General features: G+C 38.5%; 1 protein-coding gene across 2 annotated transcripts in view; it reads left to right on the top strand.

Annotated features, from left to right (window-relative positions):
- The window catches only part of PTPN22 (protein tyrosine phosphatase non-receptor type 22), a 183,198-nt gene extending 168,842 nt beyond the window's left edge, over positions 1–14,356 (top strand). For both annotated transcript variants that reach the window (XM_040423905.1, XM_040423904.1), the window contains exons 18-21: positions 2,729–2,838; positions 5,451–5,481; positions 8,684–8,755; positions 13,055–14,356. In XM_040423905.1, coding sequence (XP_040279839.1) covers positions 2,729–2,838; positions 5,451–5,481; positions 8,684–8,755; positions 13,055–13,119 — 278 coding nt within the window. In that variant the 3' untranslated portion in view covers positions 13,120–14,356. The remainder of the gene's footprint in view (positions 1–2,728; positions 2,839–5,450; positions 5,482–8,683; positions 8,756–13,054) is intronic.
- The last annotated feature ends 386 nt before the right edge of the window (positions 14,357–14,742 follow it).

The raw sequence follows: 14,742 nt of genomic DNA, 5'->3' as shown, positions 1-14,742 counted from the left end.
CGGATTGAATAACCTGAAATTTTGAGACAATCCATATGGAGTTCGTATGGAGGAGTTTGGGACTCTCAACCTGATAATTCAAGATGGCATGACAATAATGAGTCAAGAGAACTAAATACAGAAAATTACAGCTATTAAGCAGGAAGGAACTAGAAGCTAGTTCTTTCCTTTCCCTGGCAATCTATGGGGAGTTTCTTACTATGCATAGTTTGCACCATTATATGAAGACAGTATTCTATCGAAGCTCTAAAATAAGACATCGGGTTGAGGGCTTGAATGAAAGTGAAATTACTGTATGTAAGTTGGGTTTGCAGCTTGCAGTAGAATGTCCTCTAAGCCCATGGTAGAAGTAGAGATAGGAGGCCTACAGAAGATCACAGCTGTCGATATCATAATCAGAACAGCATGTCCCCAGAATGTCTAGTACTGTATTCAGGTCCTCTGATGGACTATGACTAATTTCAAATATAGAATCACTTCATCATGTTTGGGCTAAGAAAACCAATTGGGTCTTAGAGAAGCAATGGGGAAAAAAATAAATAAAATATATATATATATATATATATATATATAGTTATCTGACTAATATGACCCCCCCCCCCCCCTTCCCCAAGTGCCTCCAAATGTGTTCAACTAACAAAAGAACATGTACTCACCCCTTAGTTCCCCACCACTTCCAGCACTGCTTTCTGGTCCTTACCTCCGGGTTGTGTTTACAAGCCGCGGTGGTGACATAGCTGTATATGGCTTGGGACTGCTGCAGCCAATCACTGCCCTCTGTTGTCTTGTGCCATCTACTACTCAGGGCAGTGATTGGCTGCAGTGGTGATATACCGCCATATACAGTTACATCACCAGAGTGACAGCATTGGAAACAGAGGATAAATTGTGTATGAGAAGATAACAATTCAGAATCCAAGTCGTTGATACCGTTTAATGGCTAACTAAATAGATGATAAAAAAAAGTCTTCATTAGGCATGGGAAAAAACAATATCTGGAGAATCACATATTTCTACAGATATTACATAGGAACAGTGTGGTAAATGAGACAAGTGATGTAGAACAGATTCATAGATAAGGAGTGTAAAAGTGTTATTGTCCTCTGGTTGAGATCTGTTCCATGACTGTTTGTTCTTTCAATAGTTTAACACATTTCGGGGCACTGGGTGGGTGTTGGAAAATCCTTTTAAATATAAGATATGAGAATGTATTGATTGTATTGAATTTGAAGAATTTAAGTATATTGGGATAATTGTTCTTAAGGATAATGTAGAAGAGCATTTTTTTTATAAACTTCTATTTTTAAGAGAGATCAGAGCATGAGTCGGTAACAGTGCAGAGTCTCCTGATTGGTAATCCTTTCTTATAGCCAAAGCTATAAGCTCAGAGTTTACATCGGCAGAACTAGAGGAATAAAGTGAAAAACAATGGTTGGCTACTGATTTCCACGGGCCTTCTGTAATGCCTTGTTTTTTTCAAAAGTAAAACGAAAGCGTCTATATAAGGTATTTGCGGGCATTCCCAGCAGTAGATGCTTGGGATCATCTGCTTGCAGGAACACCAAACCGGGCAAAAAAAAAAATTCTAATATCTGATTTGATCTAATTTTGTATTCTGAATATGACTAAACTGACAGATGTACCAGACATGCAGCATTTTAGATTCTTCTATACCGCTTAAGCAACTTCTCTAAAAAGTTTCTATAAACTGGAATTAAAACTACTAGAATGACAGCAAATATTTAAAGTTAAAGGGGTTGACCACTTTCTAAGCTACTTTGTCCAATGTGTATGTAAGTTGTCTATAAGACAATTACTAATATGTTGAAATGTTGATTTTCCTTGCCGTTTGCTTTATGTCCCTTGTTGGGCAAATATTCTGTTCTGTCCACACCGGACACCTGTCCATAAGATGAACACTGATGGAGGGTCATGTGACCAGGCAAAAATAACTCCAGACACATCACTTAGCCTTCTCCACACAAATACACCACATCTGCCATCTGCACTTGTAATGTTGAGAGTTTAGTGCAGGTTTATTGTATTTTAACAAAGGAGACTGAGTGATTTGTCCATCAGCAGCCATTTTATGGACAGGACAACACAAAAGACTTGGCCAAAAAGGGAGAATACTTTCGGAAATATAGGAATTGGTGCAAAATATCAACAAAGATTATATTAGTAAGTGCCATAAAGTCATCTTACAAACACACTGATCAACAGTAGCCAAAAAGTGGCCAACCCCTTTAATCTTTCAGCACAATCTACTACAACTTGTTCCCCACTGTCAGTAACCGAAGCTGAGCAGAAATACACAGTCCGGACTGCTGTGCTAATATACTAGAGAGGACTCCTGTGTGTGCACACAGCAGTCCTAACTATGTATTTCAATACAGCTTTCAGCGCTGACAGCGTGAGAACGAGGGGTAGATCAGAAAATGATGGCCTATCCTGAAGATAGGCCATCTCTTGTAAAGGATCGTGTAACCCCTTTAATCAGTTTCATTCATTGGAATGGGGCAGCAGGCACATGGATTTCTGCAAGCTCCATTAGGTGAATGAAACAAATTTTCAGTTGCAGAATTTTCTGCCACAAAATCTGCCGTGTGTGAAGGCAACCTAAGCAAATTTTCCATTTCAGAATTTAAATGTTTACAATGATTACTACTAGCTGCTTTTCAGTGTGAGCCTGCTCTTTAGACATTACACATAGGCTCTTCTCTTTCAGATGTAGAAAGCATTGTTACTGAAATCCCTGGGCCCGTGCAGCTCACCGAAAGAGAAATCAGTGGCTGTGTGCCATCTTCAGCACCTGGACAAGAGATCACCAGAAAAAAGGTAATGAATGCTTGAAAGCAGCAGAAATGAGTGTCCAAAGGGTTCTCATCTACAAAATCCTTACATTTAAAGAACATGCATTTTCACATTTATATGGAAATTAACTATTAAGTGTGATAACCCACTGAAATGAGGTAATAGTACTAAACCTGCAAATAGTTCTTCTACAAGCACACATAACATCAACAAATGAGGGGTGAGATCAGGGACGGACTGGCCATAGACCTTAAAGGAAAATTTCCCGGTGGGCCATTTCCCAGGGGGCCACCTGAGCCTTTTCTCAAGCAGCCGAGTACATAATGATCTGATGATCTCCACATTAATTAATGATGAGAACACCAGGTACTTATGTACCCAACTGAGTTCAACAAGTGCCCTCCTCAATTCAACTTTATCACTATCATCAAAGACGGTGATACAGTTACAGGTAAATACTGCAGCAGGCATAGGAGCCCATGGCTTCCTGCCCCAGTGTTCATCCTCATAGGAAACAGAACACTAGGCATGAAGCCTATACAGATGGCACAGGGATGCAGATATCTCAGGCCTCGGGCTGGAAGAGATCTGTGGTCTGCACTGCAGATAGTATGGCTAACCCAACCTACTTGTGCTTGCCCTGTCTACTTGTGTTGCCTTACTTTCTGCAAATTTGGATGGGACACTTTTAGGTTTTTCCAGGGCCCCTTTAAGTTGCCAGTTCACCCCTTGGGGCTACATATATTCATTTGTATATCATGAATCTGACTAAATTTATTTTACCTCATACAACAATGATTTTCATAATGTCATTAAAAATATTTTATTCTGCAATATACAGTCTACAGTTAAAGAGCATATAAGGAGGGTTAACTGAATGATGTCCTACTTGTTCAGTTTCCCCTTTAAGCAGGTGAAAAACATCCAGTGGTTAAACATTACTAAATACAGTTGTAAGTACAATGGCACACAAGCTTTTTGGTTTCTGAATCTTTGAAAGGTGCAATAATTCTTATTAGTTTCAACACACAAGGTGGCACAGTTTTAAACACTGCAAACAAAATGTACGAACAAAAATGTTTTGTTTGTGCAACAGAGATCGCACACAATTTTACTTCAAGCTTGACACAAACACACACACACACACACACACACACACACACACACCACATTTTAGAGGTTAACAACTTCCCAAATCTTGACCCAGATTTCCAAGGCCTTCCTCTTCTGGTAACAGTTCCTTGTATCTCAAGAGATCCTATCATCCAAACATTTCTACGATCATGTCTAGCAGTCTATCTCATCACCAGACACTCCGACCACATCTCAGGTCTTCACTCTGCTCATTCACAGGTGGCAAGGCAGTCTCTGTCTCAGGGTCCCTGTAATACTACCCCTTTCAATGTCAAGTCCATATAGTCCATCCTATCTCAGGAGTGCATGACTAAGCCAAGTCTCAGGCCCGCAGGACAACTAGTCTCCTCAGAATTTGTCTCACCAGTCCATCACAGGGATCCTGTTTGTTCCTACCCAAAATTTGTCTACAGATTCCCCTGGGTTTAAAAACAGCACTGCTTGACCCCAACAGTGGTTCTCAAACCCAGATGCTTTTTCCAACAGAAACACAGGACTTTCCCACAGAAACAGTGGACTTCCCAAAGCCAACCACACAAAGCCAATGTTACTCTTCAGACCCATCCAGGCTTGCTGTATGGAGAACAGGATCTAATAATTTAAATGGTCCCTCAGTTTCACCCTTTGTTTTGCGTGCCTACTACATTTAGAAATGGATGCAATACTATGGTTACGACTTTGTACTTTGTGTTGGAATACATGGTTGATTTATACAATAAGATATAAGGTGTCCAACCAGTAATAGCTATAGGTAGTACAATAAAGCCATTGCAAAAATATAAAAAAAACCTCTTTCAACAAATCTCCTAGTAACACTATTGGAAGCATATGTGCATTATTCATACATTATGCTGATTTATTTATTAACAGGGTGTTAAAGCAGACTTTCCACCAAATTCACTACCTGTCTGTTAATATCTGGATTCATTAGTTATATATACAGTAACTTAAAGAGGGCTATGTAGGTTTAGAAAAACATGGCTGTTCTTCTAATGCCTTACCGCTCCACAGGGTGCATGTGGTATTGCAGCTCAGCCCTAATTATTTCCGAGGAGCTGAGCTGCAATACCACAACACATGATCAGGTGTGGCCCTGTTTCTGGAAGGATACTGCTGTATTTTGCTAAACCTGTAGAACCACTTTAATTATTATTGTGCCCATATTTGAAATTTTCCATGCAGTTTCAAATATAACCAGAGACTTATGGCCTCAAGTATCAAAACTGTCTAAAAGTCTGTATTTGTTGACTATAGCAACCAGAGTACAGCTTTCATTTTTTAGGGTGGTTTAGGAAATGAAAGATGAGCTCTGATTAGTTGCTTTGGGCAACAAGATGTTCTTATTTAGACATTTTTGATAAATGAGGCCTTTAGACTAATGTGGTTATGACCCAACATTCAGTAAATTTGTCTTAAAAAAATAAAAGCAAAATAAGTATTTTATCTGTAATGATTACATGAATATTTTTGTTAATTTTTTTTACCTTTCTTTCAAATTGCAGAGTATGAAAATATTGAGAAACATGAAAAAAAGTAAGTCTGAGAATATCTAATTTCATTTTTCTGTAATAAATAAATATATATATATATATATATATATATATATATCCCATATTTTTCACCCTATAAGATGCACCTGCCGATAAGACGCTCCTAGAGGAGGAAAATAAGAAATAGATTATTTTTCATCAGACCTCAATTCAGAGCCCCAATCAGACCCCCAATGTTAATCAGACCTCAGAACAGACCCTCTATGTTTCTAAGACCCCCAATCAGACCTCAGATCAGACCCCCAATGTTAATCAGACCTCAGAACAGACCCCCTATGTTTATAAGACCACCAATCAGACCTCAGATCAGATCCCCAATGTTTTCTAAGACCCCCAATCAGACCTCAGATCAGACCCCCATTTCTGGCAAAAAATTTGGTTTCAAACAATAATTGTTATAGAGTTTGACAAATGTGTATAGCCAAGCACCAAATTGATCATGTAGCCTGAGCCTCTGTGACAAATCTAGACTGTCTAAGTTTACGCCATCTATAGGTTTAACAAATCTGGGCCTATGTGTAGACTGTAAAGACAAATAATAATATTTCAGCCTATTCGGAAGACAGCTTACAAGGATTCTCATGATTTAGTCACATTACTACCAATAAATATTAAGGGTTTTTCAATCCTTTAACATACATCCCTAGTTTAGACTTTTTTGATATTTCTATATCTCCCTTAGAGTTCTATGGAATGGCAGGAAGCATGTTCAGCAATTCTCCATACAGTTCTGCTACTCTACAAATATACTGATGTAAAGGCAGAGATCGTAGCTCAGTGGTTGGAGCCCCACCAATTTAATATTTATTACCTACCTTAACCCTTAGAGGACCCTGAGATTATCCATTTTTGCGTTTATCACTCAACGCCTTCCCATAGTCCTAACTTTTTTTTTATTTTTCCGTTCACATAGCCTTATAAGGGCTTATTTTTTGCAGGACAAGCTGTACTTTCTAATGACGCCATTTACGGTTGCATACCATGTAGTGGGAAGCAGTAAGAAAAAATCCAAATGGGGTAGAATTGGAAAAAAACGCAATTCTGACAAAAGTTTTTATTTAATTATTTATTTTTTACACCATACACTATGCTGTAAAATTGACCTGTTATGTTCATTATCCAGGTCAGTACGGTTACAACGATACAAAACTTGTATAATTTTTATTGCGTTTTAATAGAGAAAAAAATATTAAAACCTTTGAGGGAAAAAAAAATGTTATCACCATATTCTGACGTCTATAACTTTTTTGTAGTTATGTGTACGGGGCTGTGTGGAGTCTGTGGACTCATTTTTTGCAGAGTGATCTGTACTTTTCAGTGATACCAATTTGAAGTGTGTGCAACTTTTTGATCATTTTTTATAAAAAAATTATTGGGGAGTTGAAGTGCCAAAAAATGGCAAATTGGCTGTTTTAATTTTTTTTACCATTATGCCATTTTCCGTATGCCATTAATATTGTTACATTTTAATTGTATAGGCATTTTCGCACTTGGAGATGCCCATGATGTTTTTTTGTTTTTTTTATAGGTTAAGTATTTTTATTTTAAGGAAAGGGGGGGTGATTTGAAATTTTATATATTTTTTTATATTTGTAAAAACGTTTTTTTACTTTTTTTAAGTCACCCTGGGTGACTATAACTAGCAAGCATTAGATTGCCAATTGTGTTCATTGATGGCTACATAGCCAACATAGAACACTTAATTTTCAATATAACAATACAGTGCTGCCACCTAGTGGCCTATAGTAGTATATTAATCTATTAGACTCTGAAGCTTGCTTGAGGCTTCGGTCTATTAAATCAATATAACAGGTTCCCCGATCTCAGCCGGGGAACGCTGTTACCGGAATGGAAGCGAGCGGATTCCAGACTGATCAGATGCCGTGGTCACATTTGACCATGGCATCTGAAAGGAAAAATGTATATGATCAGCCTTATGGCTGATCGCATACATGTGCCGCGGCTCTCTGCCCTCTGCACGTGCGAGCGGGCGCCAAGTTTAGAGACCGGACTTCCGCTGTAAATGTACAGCGGAGGTCCTCAAGGGGTTAAGGGCGCCAGCCCTGCCATGTCCTGTTCACTATGACATTATGTCTTTTGCCTCCTGTCAAGTTGAACTAAGTTTATAAAAATGTAAAAAAAACTACTGAAAGCCTAAAGGAGAGAAATGTTCTCTGTATAGGTGGTGCCCAGATGGGCAGGTGTTTATTTTATGTTTTGTGTTATGCATTATGTGATGTGGCTTCACCCCAAGTCACTTAAAAGCCCAGTATAGTGTTAGGATGGATGAAAAATAAAGCATCATTTGGACTTTTAACCCCCCATGTCTGTCATTGCCAACCCCATCACAAATACACAGATCCCTACAATATATACATAAAAAACATAATTGGTATCCATTATTTAACTCACACGTTGACCTCCATCAGAAATCCCCAATACCAGAATTGTGGTTTTTTGATCACCTCGTCTCACCCAAAAAATTAAATTAAAAAATGATCAAAAGGTCCCATGTATCCTAAAATGGTAATACAAGATATAGCTCCCCACACAAAAAATGAGCCCTTACACAGCTCTGTTCACAGAAAAAAAAAGTTATGGGTGTAAGAATATGGTGACACAAGCAATCTTTTTTTTTTAAGTGTTATTTAATCTTTTAAAAGTTGCAAGCTCCCCTAGCATCATGACGATTGGTCACATGATGCATGTCGCTGCTGTGGCCTGTGATTTGCTGCAGTGGTCACCTCTCCCCCATTGACAGATGTTGATCATCTTATCGCAGCAGGGAGGGAAAGAGCCAGCACGGGAGCCTCAGACACCAAAAACAGCGGCAGGAACCAGATAAGTATGATCTCCACCATGGGTCGGCCACTCCTGGAGGTCTTTCTTACTCTTGGATAACCCCTTTAAAATGTCAATATTAACGAGCAGTGAACACCATAAAAGCAAAATCCTAAAAACAATGGGGGAATTGTGTTGTTTTTTCCAAAAAGGTTATACATTTCATCAAAAATGGTTATGTTAAAAAATGCAACTTGCTCTGCATAAAATAAGCCCTTATACAGTCGGCAGCTCAGGGGATATAATAAACTGGTGTAAAATGGTGTGAAACATTAGTCTATGAAACCAGCCTTCACGTCTCTCTGGGTTGGAAATAAAATTTAAATATTTTTTTCTTTTAACAGATGTTTGCAGTGTGGCTAAAACTGAATCTGCATCTTCTGGATCAAGTAGTCCTCTTTCATTTTTACACTTTGGTAATTTTTTTTAAAATCATCTTACTATTTATTTTCATGTATATAGCACCAACATGTTCTGTACAGAGATTGTCACCATTCACATCGGTTCCTGTCCCCAAAGGTGCCAAAAATCTACTTTCAGACACACACACTGGGAACAGTTTCATAGAACAGCAACTAATCTATCAGTATGTTCTCGGAATTTGGGAGGAAACGCATAGAAACAAAGCAAATTCTGTAACGCCATGCAGATGGTGCCCTTGGTCAGATTTGAACCTAGGGTCCCAGTAGTGCAAGCCAACATTGGTAACCACTTTGTTATATTTATAGCTATGTAAAAACTCTCTACATAGTAAATTGGGTGCAAAAACAAATCATATTCACAGCTTAACAACAAAACAAATACACATTGCATTCAGTTTTATCTTCCTCCTATTGGACATGCTAACGTGCTTCTCAATTTCTATTGCATAGTGCTACAAATAGCATTTATTAACCACTTCCAGACCGGGCCATTTACCCCCTTCCTGACCAGGCCTAATTTTGCAAATCTGACATGTGTCACTTTATGTGGTAATAACTTTGGAACGCTTTTACTTATCCAAGCCATTCAGAGACTGTTTTCTCGTGACACATTGTACTTCATGTTAATGCTGATTTTGAGTCAATATGTTTTACCTTTATTTATTTAAAAAAAATCTAAAAGTTAACAAAAATTTGAAAGAATTCACTGTTTTCTAAATTTTAATCTCTCTGCTTTTAAGACAGATTAGTGATACCTCATAAAATACTCATTAATTAACATTCACCATATGTCTACTTTGTGTTGGCATCATTTTAGTAATGTAATTTTTTTGTTTTTAGGACATTAGAAAGTTTAGAATTTTAGAAGCAATTTTTTAAATTTTTAAGAAAATTTCCAAAGTCAACTTCAGACCAGTTCAGTCCTGAAGTCACTTTGTGGGGCTTACATAATAGAACTAACCCATAAATGACCCCATTTTAGAAATGACACCCCTCAAACTATTCAAAACTGGTTTTAGAAATGTTCTTAACCCTTTAGGTATTCCACAGGAATTAAAGCAAAATAGAGGTGAAATTTTTAAATGTCACTTTTTTTTCAGATTTTCCATTTTTATATTTTTTTTCCTGGAACACAAGGGCTAACAACAAAACAAACATCAATACTTATTACCTTGATTCTACAATTTGCAAAAACACCCCATATGTGGTTGTATACTGCTGTTTGGGCACACGACAGGGCACAGAAGGCAAGGAGCGATATATGGTTTTTAGAAGGCAGATTTTTCTGGAATGGTCTTTGGGACCATGATGCATTTGAAGAGGTCCTCAGGTAACCCCACAGTGAAAACCCCCAAAAAGTGACCACATTTAGTAAACTACACCACCCAAGAAATTTTTAAGGGGTGTAGCGAGCACTTCACTCAACAGCTGTTTCATAGAATTGTGTGAAAATGAAAAATTACACTTTTTTCACAAGAAAATGCCGCTTTAGGCCCAAACTTTCTTTTTCACAAAAGATAAAAGGAGAATAGCCCCCAATTTGCTACCCACTTTCTCCTGAATACAGTAACACTCCAATTGTGGTCGTAAACTGTTATTTGTGGATACGCCAGAAGGGAAGGAGCAGCATCTGTTTTTTTTTTAACAAGGAAATTTTCTGTCATGGTTTTTAAGAGCAATAACTTTTTTATTTTTTGTTGAATGAGCTACGTGAGGGCTTATTTTGTGCGAAACAAGCTGTAGTTTTTATTGTTTTATGTTTTCATCTTTTTGGAGTACATTTGGCTTCCTGGTTGCTTTTTATCTCATTTTTGGGAGGTGAAGTCACAAAAAAAGCTGTTTGGTGTCATTTTTCTATTTATTTATTTTTTTACACCGTTCACTTGATGGGGTAGATGATTTGATATTTTTATCGATCCAGTCATTATGGACGCAAAGATACCAAATATGTCTAATTTTTTTTATTTTTACGTATTACACAATAAAAACATTTTTAGAAAAAAATATCATGTTTTCGTGTTGCCATTTTCTTAGAGCCATATTTTTTTTACTTTTCTGGCTATAGTCTTGTGTGAGGGATTGTTTTTTTGCAGGGTGAGGTGATGTTTTTATTGCTACCATTTTGGGGTATATACGACTTTTTGATTGATTGATATGTGAGAGGTGAGGTGACAAAAAAAACTGCTTTGGCATAATTTTTATTATTCATTTTCTTACACCGTTAACTTGCTAGGGTAGACCATGTGATATTTTTGTAGAGCCAATTGTTACGGACGCAGCAATACCAAATATGTCTATTTTTTATAAATTTCTTTACATTTTACACAATAAGAGCATTTTTAGAAAAAAAATCATGTTTTTGTGTTGCAATTTTCATAGAGCCATATTTTTTTATTTTTCTGGCTATGGTCTTGTGTGGGGGGTATCTTTTTGCGGGATGAGGTGACGTTTTTATTGCTAACATTTTGGGGTACATATGACTTTTTGATTGATTAACTTTATGTTTTTTGGGAGGTGAGCTCACAAAAAAAATCGGTTTTGGCGCAATGTTTATTTTTTTTTTACGGCGTTCACCTTAATGGGTAGATCATATGATATTATTATAGAGACGTTGTTACTTTCATTTTTTTTACATTTACCTTCATTTTTTTTTTTACTATTCGTTTCTCCTGTAACTGGGGCTAACATAGTAGCCCCAGTTACAGGGGAAATACACCCCCCATAGAGGCTGTACAGCAGTATACAGTGCTGTACAGCCTCAGTGCAGGGCTGATCGTGGTCTATGGAAGACCAGACAGCTCCTGCACTCACCCGGGCCCGGCGATCACATGACCACCGGGCCCGGACAGGAAGCAGCACATGGCTTCCTGATCGTTGAGAGCTGTGTATACAGTGATCTAGAAGGCAGGGACACCCAGGAACAGTCCCTGCCTTCTCTCTGGGGTGCCCTGCTGTCACTGACCCCTGCTCGGTAGCTGCACCATTAGAATGAGCTTTCTTATGGGAAAGTCATTTTGTTTATGGCTAATATAATTGCATGCATGGGCTTATTGGAAATATGTACTAGCTGAGTTGGCGGTAAAATTATATATCTAGGTAGCACACCTATAAAACACACCTAGATTTTAGCCTTACCTAGCACTTAAAGGAAATGTGTCACCAAAAATTGTATCTGCCAGTTAAAACCAGATAGCAACATATCTCATTTTTTCCAATCTGATTTTATTTTCTGATTACAGATTTTTTTTTATTTTATATACTGAACATGATTATGGGGGGCGGCCATCTTGCCTGAGCTGTTCTTAACAACATTTAGAAAGAAATAAGAAGAATAGCTTTACGGCAGCCCCATGGGCCCTAGACACAATGGTCTGGAGAGGACCTCATTGACTTCTATAGGAGAGTTGTCTACGCATGCTCCGTGACCTGTACAGAGGTTATTGTCCAAGGAAAGAATAGATAAGATCTGACAATCATCTATTGTGAATGGAGGATCCTGTCTTATCTATACACAGAGGTGATATCTCCTTATCCTTACAGGCAGGTTTAGAATAACATATAGCTGCAGTAAAGTCATCTGTACAGACCAAGAAGAGGCATCTATTATTAGGCTTAGTGGATTTTATGTTTTTTGTTTAAATATAGATGTTTACATGGAAAATTAAAATCATCATGATAAATGTGTAAAATATAAAAACGTGATTTAAACAATAGGTCATTTGCTGATTACACATTCTCTTTAAAATATGGGCACTTTCACACAGTATCAGTACTTTGCATCAGTATTTGTAAGCCAAAACCAGGAGCGGGTCCAAAGTACAGAAGGGTCACAAATCTTTTCCTTTTTCACTGTAGGTTTCACTCCTGGTTTTTGCTTACCAATACTGATACAAAACCCTGACCTGTGAAAATGGCCTTCAAGGGGTTGTCCCAATAAGACAACTTATTCCCTATCCACAGGATAAGGCAGGGATGGGCAAACTCGGCTCTCCAGCTGTCGCAAAACTACAAATCCCATCATTCCCAGTCTGCCTACAGCTATCAGCCTACAGCAGGGCATGGGATTGGGATTTGAAGTTTTAAAACAGCTGGAGGGCCGAGTTTGCCCATCCCTGGGATAGGGTGATAAGTTGCCCTAATTGGACAACCTTTTTAATGTGAGGACCTTGCACATAACTCCCTGTATCTCAGCTCTCAGAACCGCTGTGAGAATGACAGAGTATGCAGGATACTGGACTTATTAGCTGTAAATTAAATTCCGGTCCTTATTATTATGTTTTTGACTAATTTCAGGTTTTGGGAAACGATTTGCAAAGCCAAAGGGGCCTAGGAAACCGCCAGCAACTTGGGACATATAAAACCATCTGCACATTTACAGTATAATAATAGTTTAAAAAGATATTGTTGATCCTATTTATTATGATACTGTGACATTATTCCTGACATCTCACCTTCATCCCTTAGAACTGTTGTGTGCCATGTCATACATGAAGTCCAATGGAGACATATGTTACACATTAAACATGACAAAAATGTTCACAACTTTATGCTACTTGGTATTGAGGATGAAACCTTCAAGTACTTTTTACCCATGTACTGTATAGCCAAATGTGGACACCGGATTGTAAGTTGTTTTAACTTAAAGCAGCTCTGTCACCCAGAGGCATATAGCCTAGTAGAGTTGATGACGCTGATTAAAACGATACCTGTCTTATATCTGTCGGTGGTATCGTTGCTGAGGAAAATGTACATTTAAATTATGCAAACTATTCGAGCACCAGGAGGCAGGCTTATATGGTTTGAGCACTGCTCCAGAGACGCCCTTGGTGCTCCATAATGATGCGCCTCTGCTTTTCATCATGCCCCCCCCTTCCTTTAGATTGACGGCGCTAGACTGCACTCGTGTCCAGAATGTGCGCACAGCATCTTCACTCGTCAGGATGAAGCTGAAGATGTTGTGCGCATGCGCCGTTCTAGACATGACCGCGGTCTAGTCTAAAGTCAGAGGGGCATCATTATGGAGCACCAGGGGTGTCATCAACCCTACCAGGCTATATGCCTCTAAGTGACAGTCGCTTTAAAGAAGTTGCCATTAATGTAAAAAATTAAAATCAAAAATGAAGAAGATGAAAAAAAATTGTTGAATGAATAATACAATAAACCATGTTAACGGGAATCTGTCATCAGATACATTGACTATAAATCCAACTTCCGTGGGAGATGTGCGCTGCTAACTACAGTACAATCTCCAAATGTGCCCCCAATGTGGAGAAATCAGTCTTTGATTTTTATGCAGATTACCCCTGGGTACAACGAAGGCATGGTCATTGCTCCTCGTTGCACCCAGAGACTATGCTCACTTACCTTGATGTTCACACCCTCACCACTTTGACTGACAGGGGCCAGAAGTTTCGTGGTAGCACATTCAAGGCACATTCTCTAACCCTGTACCGCTCGTGTGTCGAATGTGATGCCGTGAGACTTCAGGGCCAGACGTGAATATGTCTTCACCTCCTGGCTTTGTCAGCCAAAGCGGTGGAGGCGTGGACATCAAGACAAGTGAGCGGAGCCTCTGGGTGCAATGAGGTGCAATGCCCGTTGTGCACTCAGGTTGATTTGCATAAAAATCAAAGGCAGATTTCACTACTCTGGGGACATACATGGCCATCGGACCAAGGGCATTAGAATGTGGTTAGCAGCCCACATCTTCTATGACAAATAGATTTATATCAAGGCATCTGATGACAGATTTCCTTTAAGTGTTCACAGCATATACATTATAGGAACAGGACAGGACGGTAACATGCATCTGTTCATAAGAAAAAGTTTCATGCAACTACACAGCGAGAACTGCAGTCAGAAAGAAATCTTAGTACATTCCAAATGTTATCGTGTCAACTATGCTCATCTGTCATAAATAGTGTATAATAGATATTATTGAGCCGCAAGCATACAAATGGCACAGACTAGAAATGCACACA

This window comes from Bufo bufo, chromosome 3 (assembly GCF_905171765.1).
Source record: "Bufo bufo chromosome 3, aBufBuf1.1, whole genome shotgun sequence".
Taxonomy (NCBI): Eukaryota; Metazoa; Chordata; class Amphibia; order Anura; family Bufonidae; genus Bufo; species Bufo bufo.
The sequence above is the reverse complement of the archived record's forward strand: the minus strand, read 5'-3'. Positions and strand labels throughout refer to the sequence as shown.